This window comes from Chamaea fasciata, unplaced genomic scaffold, assembly GCF_029207755.1.
Source record: "Chamaea fasciata isolate MVZ Bird 193981 ecotype frontalis unplaced genomic scaffold, bChaFas1.0.hap1 SCAF_4, whole genome shotgun sequence".
Taxonomy (NCBI): domain Eukaryota; kingdom Metazoa; phylum Chordata; class Aves; order Passeriformes; family Sylviidae; genus Chamaea; species Chamaea fasciata.
In genome coordinates this window covers 599,742-613,828 of record NW_027094089.1, presented here as the reverse complement: position 1 = coordinate 613,828, position 14,087 = coordinate 599,742, and the positions used below count along the sequence as shown (strand labels likewise).

The following is a 14,087-nucleotide window of genomic DNA, read 5'->3' as shown; positions in this document are numbered from 1 at the left end:
AATGACCACACGGGAGAGGTGCGGGGGGAGCAGGGGAGGTTTGTGTGGAAATCTCTTTATTTCTCCGCAGGGCTCCGGCCGCGCAGGGCGAGCGACGACGGGCGGATGGCTCCGCGGCGTCCCGGGCTGAACAGCTCCGCTTCCCTACAGACACTTACTTGGGATGAACTCCAGGGCACCAGAGAATGGCCTCGCCGTGTCCAGCCGCGATTGAGGCTCGCGTGCGATTGATGACATTAAAAATGCAATAAACTCGACTTTACAATAAGTGAATCACGGCCATCGCTCGCTCCTGGGCATTCCCAGAGTTCTGTGCGGACGGGGCTGAGCAATTCCTCATTTACCAACAGTCATCTGGACCAAAACTGGCATTGGCTGCAAATATTCCCTCGCTAAAAAACATCCAGTAAAAGGCAGGAATAACATCTCAATCTCAGCTTACCTGGGAAACAAGCTCAGGCATTTCTAACGCTGAGAACTTTTGGAACTGTCAGGACGCTGCTGGAAGTTCACATGGAATGATGATTTCAAATCTGCTGCCTCTGCTCTGACTTTAGAGGGAAGTGGGAATTAAACATGTCTAGTTACTCTTATCCCAGCATTACCTGTGTTTGTGGGAGTACCAATGCAAACAAACTCCAGTCTTACTTGTACCTGACGTCTGAAACTCTCAGCAGAGCTGGGAAGTTTCAGTGGAACAGAAGAGCCACAATTGCTGCAATAACAAAATTAGACTTGCCAAAAGTCAGGAACTCTATTTACAAATCCGTGGAAGAGGAGGAGGAGACCAGGAACACACTCCAGCTGAAAGCAAGGATTTATTGGAAAAGGCAGGAAATCAAATGGACAGTCTCTGGTTATGGTCAGGCAATTATCCAGGAGTCAGAGAGAAAAGTGGGATAAGGCCTTCCAGTGGCTTCCCTTCCTAGTGGCTCTCTCCTTTTTTGCCAACTACCTGCAAGAGGAAAAACAACAGGAGTGAAGTCTCTATATTGTGTAATTCTAAAAATGGGACAGAAGCTGGGAAAGAGGAGCAGGGAGAGGAGGGGAAAGCTGAGCTGCCGAGCCAGGAGGTGAAAAGCTCGGGGATTTGAGCAGAGGGAGGGAGGAAGCCAGGCCATTGTTACTTTTAGGTTTCTTCTGCCTGTTTAGTTCTTTAGGAAGGGGGAGTTAAGCTGGGAACAAAGAAAAGGAGTGTTACAAGAACCACAGCTGCAGCGAAACGTGCCCAAACTCTACTGCAAACCAGCAGGTCTGAGGAGACGCAGGAATTTATTCCAGAGGGGACACAAGAATCCCTCAGCCAGCCAGGATTTCTCCCAGGCTCTTCCCACTGCTCTCTGAGAGCACAAACAGCAGTTTTTCCCTGGAGTTCCCCTTTCCACCAATGCCAAGACTTCTGTTCTCCTCCAACTCCAGGTTCAGGAAGGAAAATGGGAATATTATCGCTGCACAGACTGTCCAGGAGGGTGTGACTGAGGCAGCAGCACCAGCTCCCACTCCACTGCTGCTCTGGATTTCTGAGCAGCTCCTTTCCATCCTGCCCTTCCCAGCACCATTCCCTGGGTGCCATGTCCACAGACACCTTCTCCATGCCGCTTAAAACCCACAGACACCAACAGAAAGGAGATCAAAAACCAATTCACACATTTCTAGTCTGGGGAGAATGAGGGAGGTCTAAAATGTGCATTTCTGTTAGAACACTAGAGCAATTTTTTCATGACCTTGACTATCAGTGAAGGGCAGCAAAAGCTGATAAACTCCTTTATTAACTTATTAGCAGCAGAGAAATTAAGTTTTAAGCTTAGTCAAGCTCAAGTTTTGCTGCTAAAAATTGAGGAGGTGCCATGTTGCTGTTAGTGCTTTAACCTTCTGACATTAGAGGGTATGTGTACCATAAAGCATTACTGAGGTAGTTTTGGTTTTTTTTCAATAAAACTTTTCACAATAAAGTTGCCAAAAAAGAGTGTCCCAAAACCAAGATATCTCACAGCTATTAAAACAAAAAAGTTGCCTTTGGTGTGTGTAACTTGCCAGCCCCTCGTGTTTTCAGTCCTTATCATTTATTGTCACCAAGCTGATGATGAAAACCTTTGTAGAAAGCTCAGAAAAAATGCAGGACAGATGTCCCCAAGTGCCCAGAGTGTGGAATTGTGTCCCCCCCGCAGTGTTTGCCTCCCCCGAGGGGGGGTTATCATGGGACTCACTCGTTTGAAGTCATTCATGTTGGTGGCCTGCACTGGAGTGCCAATGAACGTGAAATACGTGATTCTTGTCGTCTCCTCGTCGCCATGATTGGACTGCACGAACAACTGAGGAGGGAGAAAAGCAAAAAAAAGGGACTTTAATTCCATCCCTGCATTAACACCTAAAGCATCAGCGGCTCCAGAGGTGTGGGGTGATCAAATAAAGGTTTTTCCCAACTATAAAGGGCCCTGTGCTCTTCATTTCAATAATTATTTGGAGAACACGGTTGTTTTCCTGGGAGTTTTTTAAAGTTCCCCCAGCTTCCACTTCTCACATCCAGCCAGCAAACCCAGGGCCTGAGAAGTCACAGCTTCACTACTGGGATCTGGCTAGAAATTGAATTCTTATTGATTTATTGATTTATTGATTTATTGCTCAGCCAGCAAACCCAAGGCCTAAGGAGTCACAGCTTCACTACTGGGATCGGGCTAGAAATTGAATTCATATTGATTTATTGATTTATTGGTTTACTGATTTATTGATTTATTGCTCAGCCAGCAAACCCAGGGCCTAAGGAGTCACAGCTTCACTACTGGGATCTGGCTAGAAATTGAATTCATATTGATTTATTGATTTATTGGTTTACTGATTTACTGATTTATTGTTCAGCCAGCAAACCCAGGGCCTAAGGAGTCACAGCTTCACTACTGGGATCTGGCTAGAAATTGAATTCTTATTGATTTATTGATTTATTGATTTATTGATTTACTGATTTACTGATTTATTGTTCAGCCAGCAAACCCAAGACCTAAGGAGCCACAGCTTCACTACTGGGATCTGGCTAGAAATTGAATTCATATTGATTTACTGATTTATTGATTTATTGTTCAGCCAGCAAACCCAGGGCCTAAGGAGTCACAGCTTCACTACTGGGATCTGGCTAGAAATTGAATTCATATTGATTTATTGATTTATTGATTTATTGTTCAGCCAGCAAACCCAAGACCTAAGGAGTCACAGCTTCACTACTGGGATCTGGCTAGAAATTGAATTCTTATTGATTTATTGATTTATTGTTCAGCCAGCAAACCCAGGACCTAAGGAGTCACAGCTTCACTACTGGGATCTGGCTAGAAATTGAATTCTTATTGATTTATTGATTTATTGTTCAGCCAGCAAACCCAGGGCCTAAGGAGTCACAGCTTCACTACTGGGATCTGGCTAGAAATTGAATTCATATTGATTTATTTGGTCTGGGTGGCATTTTGTAATTGGATAGAGAAGCCCACATTGTGGGCCATAAAAGTAAAAATAATTCAGGTGCCACCTCACAGTTGGACAGTTTGTCCTCCAAAGGCCTTGGAAAGAGAGACAGAGCCATTTTTCGCTCTGTGAGCCGGAACCCACAGCCTGTGAGACCGTAACAGAAACAAGAATTAACAAACACCCGAGTCCACACAAGAACGCCATCTCCGGAGCATTCCACGCCGGCTCTGAGAGAAAAGCAGCCCAAAAGCAGCAGGTGCCTGTGCAATTCCCCCAGGGAAAGGGACTTACAGTGACACTGTTGACGTTCTGGAATTTGACGTAGCGGAGCTGGATGATGCCATCCTCCCTGATGTCCTCGGGGCCCAGCTCCAGGGCCTGCGTGGGCTCGCTGCGTTCCGCCTCCTCGAAGTCCATCGAGCGCGGCAGGTTGATGAAGATCTTGACGTACTTTGGCCCTTGCCCTGGGATAGAAGAGAGGGGTTCCTGTGATTCCCTGTGCAACGTAAGGCTGTGATCCCGGAGCAGTGTGACACTGTACGGCATCAGCTGAGTGACTGCACAAAGAATAAGGTGAAGCTTCCAGGGGCTCTCACTTCAGCCTGGAATTACATCCAAGTGTCTCTCTGCAGGGTAGCAAACTATAAGCAGCTATATTTGTGCATCAAACTACAATCAACGCTTCTAGTTGTGTATCAAGCTACAATAAATACTTTCATTTGTGTATCAGAGTATGGTCTCTGCCTATCAATCAATAATAAATAGTTCTAGCTGCACCACTCACCGTTGTCTGGCCCCTGAAGTTTCATAGAGTAAAGCTTGACAGGCTGGCTAAAAGCTACCGTGATAAGGAGCTGCGGAGGCAAAAAACCACAATTATACACTGGCTTCTTCATCCGAAACCAACTCAGCACAGGGGGCGGAAACAAGGGAGCTCTGGAGTACAGCGGTGTGGTCGCACATTCTGGCCCTTTCTATCCCGACACATCCTCCTCTGCTCGGCAATTGGGTGTGGAAGTGCTGCCACCCCAAGCTTCGCTCCCCAGGAGAACAGCCCTGGGACACGGCGGCCGCACCTGCTCGTCACAGTCGGACTCCAGGTAGGAGGAATCCTTGCGCAGGCAGTTCTCGAAGCCGTGCTCGTCGCTCTCGTTGAGGCACTCGCAGCCAGCCTTGTTGATGAAGGGCAGCAGATCCATCTGGGGACACAGGGCACAGCTGGGACAAGCACGGGGCGGGGCGGCTGCCGTGGGAGCGGCACGGCCCACGGGGATCAGGGACACACACAAACCCCCACGGGGTACCAGCACTGAGCAGGTGGATTAGCTGCACTTTCCAAGGCATTTAGAAGAGGGAATTATTGGCGAGTTATCAATAAATCAAGTCAGCATCAGCAGGAAGTAATTCCTGTGTGCCACTCGGGGCGGGCACATCACCTTTCCCAAATACTGCAGTGCCATCCTGTTTGGTTTTTGTTCATAGGCATAGAGAAACACAAAGGGGCTGCCCTCAGGAGCATCCACCCCGGTGAACATTAGGGAAAGGAAGAATGAGACTTTTTGCACTTTAGGAAAAGTTTGGGATGGCTGGGAAGGAAAAGCTTTATCATGGGACACAAAATTCATTTAAATCACCGAGGAGATTTTTTCATTCCTAATAAACGTGTACATGTCAATATTTGAATTTTTTTTTTTTTTTGGCAAAGAAAGCCCAGACAAGTGATTTGCTTGGGCAGCTTTGCCTAAAACCCAATTATTTGACTTCAAGCACATGAGAAAAGCAGGGTTTTTTTCCACCTGAACTACACAAGCATGCCAAGCAAACCCTGGGGAGATACCCACATATCCTTTGGGGATGTCTGTGTCCTCGCTGTTGCCGGGATCGTTCTCCAGGTGCTGTTTGATTTTGTCCTCCAAGCCCACGGCATCGGCGCCCTGGTACTGGTCGATGCGCACCTTGTTGCGGAAGAACAGGAACGTGGGCGTCGCCGAGATGTTGTTGGTGGCAGCCGTGCCCTGGGAGCACAAACGAGTCCCCGTTCACTGCTTGAGGCCCCTGCACCTCTGGGACCTGTCTGGCCCCACTAATACATCCCCTCAGTGAGGTTTTGCCTTTTTACTCCAAGAATTGCACCAACACTCAGCTGGAAAGGCTCTTTGGAATTCCCCCCGGCGCTGTGTTCCGTATCTATGATTTCAGCAATGCACGCAGCGGGAGCTGTGCGTGTTCGTTAATGAATTAATTCACGTGCTTTTACTCTGCCCAAAGGAAGGGCAGCACGGCGGGCACTGCAGGAATATTTCTCCCTAAGAGGGATTTTGTTCTCCCTGGTGGGAGGGGAGAATTGGGTGTTAGTCTGTGATGCACCAGGCTCTGAGTGTTTCCTGGCAGCCCCCCAGTCCCTGCTCCTCTCCCAGCCCCAGCCCTTTCCCCGGCCAGGGGGATGTGGGGGCACACACCTGGCACTGGTGCACGTCCACCTCCAGGAATGTTGCCTGCGGGTATTTGTTGCTCAGGGCGTTGAAGGCTGGAGCGATCCTCAAGCAAGGGCCACACCTGAGGGAAAACACTTCCACTTAATTCCGCTTTTTTATTTTTCAATGCCTGTCCCAAACAGAATCAGAACATTCCTGCTGTTCCCTGCTGTAAAAAGAACCTCTCTACCTGGCTGTCAGCTGGCAATACAGTGAAATTTAGGCATCTGCAGTTTATTGTCTTTACTTGCAGCATTTTTACCACAGTCCTGCTCAACAGCGTTACAAAGAAGGGCAAAACCAGCAAAAAAATACTGTGAATAAAAAACTCCCATCAGTAGTCCATGTTACCTCCCGGGGAAAAAAATTATATTTACACCTATCTTAAATATTGAATGGTCAACATGTATCAAATCATAAAATTCTTCCCACAAGAAATCTCGTTTACATCTGTAACACTTATTCCCGTATCTTTATTCGGCCCTGGGAGGACAGAGCTGCTTTCTTCTGATTTTAACTGCATTGCCTTGGCTGAAAACGTGTATTTTTTAACTTATTCTGTGTCAGCAGAAGGGTAGGAAGTGCTCAGCGGCACCAATTCCCGTAAAGGGAGTTTCTCGCTGGGAAGGGGAAACGCAAAGTGAAATTAAAAAAAAAGCCCCGACGTAGAAAATCGGCAAAAAAAACCCCCCACGACCAAGAGGCAGCAGCCAGAGAATAATGACGTGCCATACGAGACCACAGATTCCTGAGATTCTCACTATTCTCCCCGATTTCACAGATTCATGGGGATAATTCAGATGTTGAGGTTTCTTTGGTGACAGATTCATCCCGATTTCACCACCCTGCTAAGGAGGGGGGAAAGGGAGAAAATCCACTTGTCCTGGGCAAAAGGCGTGCAGATCCAGGCAAGTTTGATGGGGCCAAAGATGTTTTTGCAAGTTTTCAGGTGTTTTTAGTGCTGTCCGTGGCTTGTTTCCATCAGCTGCCTGCCCTTTAGCGGGGCTTTAAAGCAGCGCAGCCCCTGCTCCCTCAGAGCGCTTGAGGGCTGGCGGGTGCGCAGGGCGGCGGGATCGGCGGGGAAAAGGGGAATTTATTCCAGGAACTGGGACGCACGGGGTTAAAAATAACACAGCCGCTAAAGGCGCTGATGCTGCGAACACACTGACGCGTTCCGGAGCAGATCGCGCCGGAGAGCCGCGAATTCGGAGCCCCGAATAACACCACGGCGACATCCCGGGAGGCTGAGGCGGGAGCGGCGCGCGGGGAGCCGCATCCCGCCCTCACTCACCCCCTCATGGTGAACTTCACCACGGCCAGGCGGGAGCCGGCGGCGCTCAGCTCGGGCTGGAACTCCGTGTCGTTGGCGATCACCTTCACGCCCGCCATGGCCGCGGGCCCCGGTGGCGGCGCCGGGTGCGATGTGCAGCGTCACGGCGGGCAGGACGCCCGGCATGCACCGCTGGCGCGGGGCGCAGGCGCGGCCGCCGCGCCCCGCGCCCGCCCGGCCGCCGCCCGCCATCTTGGGAAGGGGCAGGCAGGGAGGGAGCGATGCCGCCGCCCGCCATCTTGGGAAGGGGCAGGCAGGGAGGGAAAGCTGCCCCGGCCGCCATTTTGAGTACGGGCAGGCAGTGAGGGAGCGATGCCCCGGCCGCCATTTTGAGTACGGGCAAGCGCGGGAATTCTGTGAGGGGAGACGCGCCTTTAAATTTGAACATAAAAATTCAGCGCTAGTTTCGTCACTAACTCGTCTTATGGTGACGTTATGGGGATGGCCCTTCTGTCTCGCAGGCAGAACTAATGTCAATTTTTGTCACCTTAAATTGTTTTTTTTTTTTTTTTTTTTTTAAATACAGCAAATTTAATAAAGAATTCTGAAATAAACGCTGAGGCAAAAAGGGGATAATATTCTAAAGGATAATATTCACACGGGGAAAAAAAAAGGAATAAATGCTTGTCATAACCACAACATAAAACCGAGATGAAACCCAGGACTTTCTCCCATCCCATTTGCAGCGTCATTCCCGTCAACTTCCCAACGCACTTCATAACGCGCCATAACAAATATCGCTTCGAGACGTCTCATATTTCCCCTTTTCCTGCTAAATCCCCAGCATTCGACTCCCGCCCGTTGTAACTTAAAAGCCTTACAGTCACCACTAAATAATTCAGCAGGGAAGGCAGTCCCCGGCTCCGTGCGCGCCCTCAGCGGACCCGCGGCGGCGGCGCCTGCCGTCAAGCGCGTCGCGCGGCGCTGTACGGCAGTGTCGCGGCGGGCGCTGTCACCCGGCCGTCTGCCGCACCGAGCGCGGCGGGGCCGCGGCTCCCGGGACTCTGAGGGCCGGGAGAGGCCCCGGCACCGGCAGCGGCACCGGCAGCGGCACCGGCAGCGGCACCGGCAGCGGCAGCGGCAGCGGACAGGTGAGACCGGGGACAGGGGCGGGAGAAGGGCGCGCTGAGGGCCGGGAGCGCTGCGCTGAGCCCCCGGCTCCCCACAGGGCCCCGCAGCTCCCGCGCTGAGGAGGCTGCGGCAGCGGCAGGGACACGGGCGCTCAGGGCTCCCCAGGCTCGGCTGGCCGGGACACCGGGACACCGGGACACCGGGACACCGGGCCCACGCTGTGAACGGGCGTACAATTTCATCAGTTTTCGCCTCCGAACGAGCGCCGCGTTATTCACGGGTAGAGGTTTCCATCCCTGCTAACGGAGCCTTGCCTGAGGGGATTGATCCTCTTAGAGGGCTCAAATACTCTTTAATACCATTTTTTTTGCCACCTCGCGGCCTTTCCCGGTTTTATTTCCCTTCCCCGCGCCAGACACGGCGCTCTTGGCACCCGGGGGTGGGATCTGGGGCTCTCCGGCTGCTGTGGATAACTGTCCTCTGGCACAGTTTGAAACGGGGAAAAATCACTGTGGGTTCAGTGTGGCGTCGCATTAAACACCGGGAAAACCTGCGAGTGGCTTCCAAAGGTGTTAAATGAACCCCAGTCTCGCGGAGTGTGCACGCGTCTCCTGAGACTGATTCCTTAAACTCGTGGAAATCCAAGTGTTTGGGAAGGGTTGCTCTGGTGGAACGAAGGCGGGGTTACTTCTGATTTTTACCCGTTCTTCCCAGGGATTTATTCTCTTTGGGGGGGTTTTGTGGCTGGGAGAATCGCTCGTGTGGGGTGCTGGCATTTAGCTGAGGCTTGGGTTCGGTGTTTAATGCTTTGGACTTGAAAAATCACTTCGGTGGCTTTACTGAAATAGGAATGGAGCCGGGATTATTCAGTGTGCCTAAATGCCACCTTTAAGCAGGGCAGTTCAAAGAGTCACGGGATTATTCTGTGTGGGTAACACATAAATTAAAATCTTTTTTTTGTTCACTTCCTCACTGAAATCATTGCTTCCTGTTTAGATATTTTAACCGTCCTCTTTTTGGGAAGGTGTCTTTCCACATCCCTGCACTTCCTGTAAGATTAGAAATATTTCGAAATAATTTAGTGTTAATATTATTATTATTTGCAGAGCTTGATGTTTAAGAATTTAAAGGGAAGGAGTTAAAGCCGAGGATGATTAGATACATACGTGTGTACTCCCGTAGTTTGTCATCACTGATGCAAACAAAAAAAAATGGAATTATTGATCGTTTTCAGACAAGAAGGGATTTTGGTGCTGCCAGGGGCTGCAGTTGGTGTTTGCCCCAGCTAAGCCCTGCAATCCCAAATCGCCGGCCAGTTAAAATGTGGCTTTTCCTGAAAAGGAAGGTTTTTATGAAGGCCTTGCGCTGCCCCGGTCCGAAACGAGAAGGCGAGAGGTAGTTTTTGTTTCTCCCCTCTCTCTCCCCAGAGCCTTGCTGCGAAACAGAGCGCCGTGTTTGAGATGGGACTGCCAGGGGGTTGCTAAGGGGTTCGCAGCGTGGAAAATCGCGCCCCTCTTGGGGTCAGCCGTGTGCTAAGGCTCCCGTGTGGCCTAACACCCTCCTGTGTGTTCCTTTTGGAGATTCCCTCGATTCGGAGCGCGGGTGGCTTTGGCAGTGTTCAGTTTCATGCGGGATGACAACTCCTGTTTGTTCTCGTTGTTGGTATTTGCGGGTTTGGGTTTTTTTGGTTTTTTTATCCCTGTCGCGTCTGGACACTTCATTCCTGCCTTTATTCTGTTTTTACGAGCAAATCGAGCCTGGTTTAATTGCAGCCCTTTGTCGGTCGGCCCGTTGTTCAAAATGCCGAATTAATTTCTCTTTCTGTGTTGTGCTGGTCCAGACGGAGCAATTGATCCAGCATTGCATAACAATTAACTCTGCAGGGCCAGGTGTGGTTTGCAGCCTGGAGTTCTGGGCTTTATCGAGCCTGCTCATAAAATTTGAGCTCTCTAATTAAATGGCTTTTAATGAAGGCTGCCAGAAACGAGCTGCTTTACCGGGAAGGGTCACTGGATGTGAATTTGTGCGCTGGATTTTGTGGAAAGCCCACCGTCGATCCCTGCCGCCTCGTCAGGAGCCTCCCGGGAGCCCTGTGTAATCCTTAGCCATTCATCCTCCTGCCCTCGCTCCCTCCCTTGCCCCTGTTTTTTCCAGTCGTGTTCCAGTTCTCTGGCTGCGGAGGGTGCAGTGGAGTAACAGCTCCTGTGGCTGAGAAAAGACAGGAATTTCTGTTGGCGTTATCCCCGCGGGAGGTGGAGTTGGGTGGACCTCACTCGCATTCAGGCTGACCCTTCTTTTTCTGTCATAATTCGGATTTATTCCCCCCGAAGTGCCGGGAAGCAGGTTTACAGGGCTGTGAAAAATGCAGATGTTGCTGGGTGCCTCGGGGTAGGAGGATGTGTATTGAGCTATAAAAAAAAAACCTCCAGGAAAACACACGTATTTTAAAACCCGCTTTGGTGTGTTCATGCTCCTCTAATGGTTTGAGCTGGGCTGAGTTCAGAGCATAAACCTCCACTGGAGAATCCGCCAGGAGTTTTTTGGCTATTTGTTTAACACGACCTTTTGATAGATAAGAAAACCTCAGCTCTGAAAACGTGGAAGTGCTCAGCGAGCCGGGAATGTTGCTACCACAAACAGAGGGTTGTTTTGGAGTTTAAAGCTTGTGCAAATCCAAGTGGCTTTTATTGCCACAACTTGAGTTTCTATTCCCAGTCACCGAGACCGTTTTGGCCCGGGGACAATTGCAATCCTGCTTTGTTTTTTGTGTCAATACGTTCAGAATATCTGAAATGCTGCTGTAAAGATAGCACTGGACCTATTTCCTGCTGGAGAGTGGCCAGGATCCAGTTTATCAGTGGATTATACGAGGTTGATTTCACCTAAGGCAGGATATTCCATATCCCAACGTGAATGTCTTTGCAGCAGGGACATCATAACACCAGGGATATAAAAACAGCTTCGGCCTTGGGGTTTTAAACGGTTTTTTACATCAAAATTACTCTAAAAAGAGGGATTTGGGCAGAAATCCTTAGGTGCACAAGGATGTGCTCTTTGCCCCCCCACCTTTTACTCCCCTCTTGGTTTAGAAGATAATATTTTGGATTTGGGGAGACTGCACACAGCCTCCCCCCCCACCCCAAAGTAAATAAATGGCAGCGTTACCTCCTGCCTGGGGGGGGTCATGTCTGTCTGTCCCTCTGCTGCATCCTGGGACCCCTCAGGTGTGAGGGGGAAAGGGCGGGAAAAACGTGAGGGGAAAAGGGCGGGAAAGACGTGAGGGGGAAAAGGGCGGGAAAAACGTGAGGGGACAAAATGGCGGAGATGAGAGGAGACAAGATGGTGGAAACGTGAGGGGGAAAAGGTGGCAAAAACATGAGTAAAAAAGGGTAGGAAGCATGAGAGAAAAAGGGCAGGAAGCATGAGGGGAAAAGGGTGGGAGACACAAGGGGGAAAAGATGGCAAAAACATGAGGGGGGAAAAGGGCGGGAAACGTGAGGGGACAAAATGGCAGAGGCAGGAGGGGACAGGGTGGTAGAAGCCTGAGGGGAAAAGACAGCAAAAAACATGAGGGAAAAAAAGAGTGGGAAACCTGAGGGGAAAAGGGCAGGAAACATGAGGGGACAAAATGGCAAAAGCATGAGGGAGAAAGGGCAGGAAGCATGAGGGGAAAAGGGTGAGAAACAAGGGGAAAAGATGGTGAAAACATGAGGGGAAAGGGCGGGAAGCATGAGGGGACAAATGGCAAAAACAGGAGAGAAGAAGGTCAGGAAACATGAGGGGAAAAGGGTGAGAAACAAGGGGAAAAGATGGCGAAAACATGAGGGGAAAAGGGCGGGAAGCATGAGGGGACAAATGGCAAAAACAGGAGAGAAAAAGGGCAGGAAACATGAGGGGAAAAGGGCAGAAAATATGAGAGAAAGAGAGGGGGAAGCATGAGGGGGAAAGGGTGAGAAACAAGGGGAAAAGATGGCGAAAACATGAGGGGAAAAGGGCGGGAAACAGGAGGGGACAAAATGGCAGAGACGGAAGGGGGCAGGCTGCTAGGACACGAGGGGAGAAGGCGGCGGAGGCGTGGGCGAAGGGAGCAGCCCGGGGCGCGGCTGACGCTGCTGTGCCGCCGGCCTTGCAGGCGCTCGGCGGCCATGGCCGGGAACAGCCTGGTGCTGCCCATCGTGCTGTGGGGCCGGCGCGCCCCCACGCACTGCGTGTCCTCCCTGCTGCTCGTGGACGGCTCCGTCGTCGTCACCGGCTGCCACGACGGGCAGATCTGCCTCTGGGACCTGCGCCCTGACCTGCAGGTAACGGCCCCGCGCTTCCCTGGCTAATACTGTGTTGTGGAAAGGGATTCCTTCCCAATATCCCGTCTGGCAGTGGGGAGCCGTTCCCCCTTGTCCTGGCGCTCCCTTCCCCGAGTCCCTCTCCAGCTCTCTTGGGGCATCTTTTGGCACTGGAAAGGGCTCTGAGGTCTCCCCTTATTTACGGACGTACAGGAACTCACCTGGGAAAGCTCTTAATGTGCAACACGGTCTATTTCATTCAGCCAAACTCAATTTGAATTGAGCCAGATTCAGCTCCTGATCTGTAAATATGGAGAGGACTTTACAAAAATGCATTTCTCCCCTCCCCAAATTCTCACTCCTGTGTGAAGTGGAAAGTCGTCCAAGACGATCCATCCACTGCCGTGCTAATTAAATCTGTGTGCACTTATTAATGGATATATAACACGTGAAGTAGAAAGCTGGGATATGGGTATTCTGGTCATTTGTGTGATTTTGACTCGCTGTTTTCTTTTTCCCCGCTCCCAGATCAATCCCAGAGCTCTGCTCTTTGGTCATACAGCCTCAGTTACTTGTTTGTCCAAGGCTTCAGCTTCCAGTGAAAAGCAATATATAGTGAGTGCATCAGAGAGTGGGTGAGTTTCTCAGCGTTTATTGATGTGCAGAACTGCAGTCACGGGAATTTGTCCCCAGTTTATCCATAGAGTCATCACTGGGTTTGATTTTTATTCCTCGAGAAGAAAAAAAAATTCCTCAGCAAATAGATTTTAATTTTTTCATTGGTTTTATTCATTAATTGCAGAGCAGCAGTTTAGAGGTGGAAGCGGGAAGGATTAATTGTGCGATTGAAATCCAAATAGATAGAGATTTTTTTTTTTATCCTAAAATGGTAGGGAATGATTTGCCCAAATAACCTTTTTAGCAAGGAATTTGAGGGGAGAATGTGTCAAAGTTTAGAATTTCCACTTTGGGCTGATTTCAGGGCTAAGTAATCTCTTCCCATTGGATTTAAAACCAAAATGTGTTTTCATCAGGAATTTATCTCTCCGATGGGAAGGAGAAAGCACCTCACAGATTCTGCTCTGATTAAATTTGAGGATAAAGTTTTAAATTAACAAACACTGTAAAGTGGGCAATAGCTGCTCCTTTGAACTCCTGCAGGTCCTGTAATTTCTCCTCACAGGGAACAGGAGGATTTAGGAGGACTGGGAAGTCCAGTTGAATTTGAGTTTCTCTAAATGCCCTTGATATAACCCCCACTAAACAGTTGAGATGAAGTTCCTCCCGCTGTGGAGGGGTGTGTGTGCTTGGCAGCCCGGCCTGTTTTCCATGTGGTTTCCCTGTGTTTTTAGGGAGATGTGCCTGTGGGATGTGAACGATGGCAGGTGCATCGAGTTCACCAAGCTGGCCTGTGCGCACACAGGCATCCAGGTGAGTCCTGCAGGCAGCAGGATGGCTCCGGGAAACGAAGGGATCCCT

The 14,087-nt window shown here is 50.1% G+C and overlaps 2 protein-coding genes across 4 annotated transcripts in view; one reads left to right on the top strand and one right to left on the bottom strand.

The window, feature by feature from the left end:
* Positions 1–805: 805 nt before the first annotated feature.
* TXNL1 (thioredoxin like 1) lies at positions 806–7,364 on the bottom strand. Its single transcript, XM_066180692.1, has 8 exons — positions 7,219–7,364; positions 5,913–6,009; positions 5,295–5,468; positions 4,530–4,652; positions 4,238–4,307; positions 3,745–3,917; positions 2,208–2,312; positions 806–955 (listed from the first exon to the last, which is right to left on the bottom strand). Exons 1-8 carry the CDS (start codon positions 7,314–7,316, stop codon positions 926–928), a joined length of 870 nt encoding a protein of 289 aa, XP_066036789.1. The 5' UTR covers positions 7,317–7,364; the 3' UTR covers positions 806–925.
* A 940-nt stretch (positions 7,365–8,304) lies between these two features.
* The window catches only part of WDR7 (WD repeat domain 7), a 38,514-nt gene continuing 32,731 nt past the window's right edge, over positions 8,305–14,087 (top strand). For 2 of the 3 annotated variants that reach the window (XM_066180645.1, XM_066180644.1), the window contains exons 1-3: positions 11,592–12,629; positions 13,137–13,243; positions 13,961–14,039. In XM_066180645.1, coding sequence (XP_066036742.1) covers positions 12,309–12,629; positions 13,137–13,243; positions 13,961–14,039 — 507 coding nt within the window. In that variant the 5' untranslated portion in view covers positions 11,592–12,308. Of the gene's footprint in view, positions 8,349–11,591; positions 12,630–13,136; positions 13,244–13,960; positions 14,040–14,087 lie in introns of those variants that run through there. The other variant, XM_066180646.1, reaches the window with a different exon arrangement.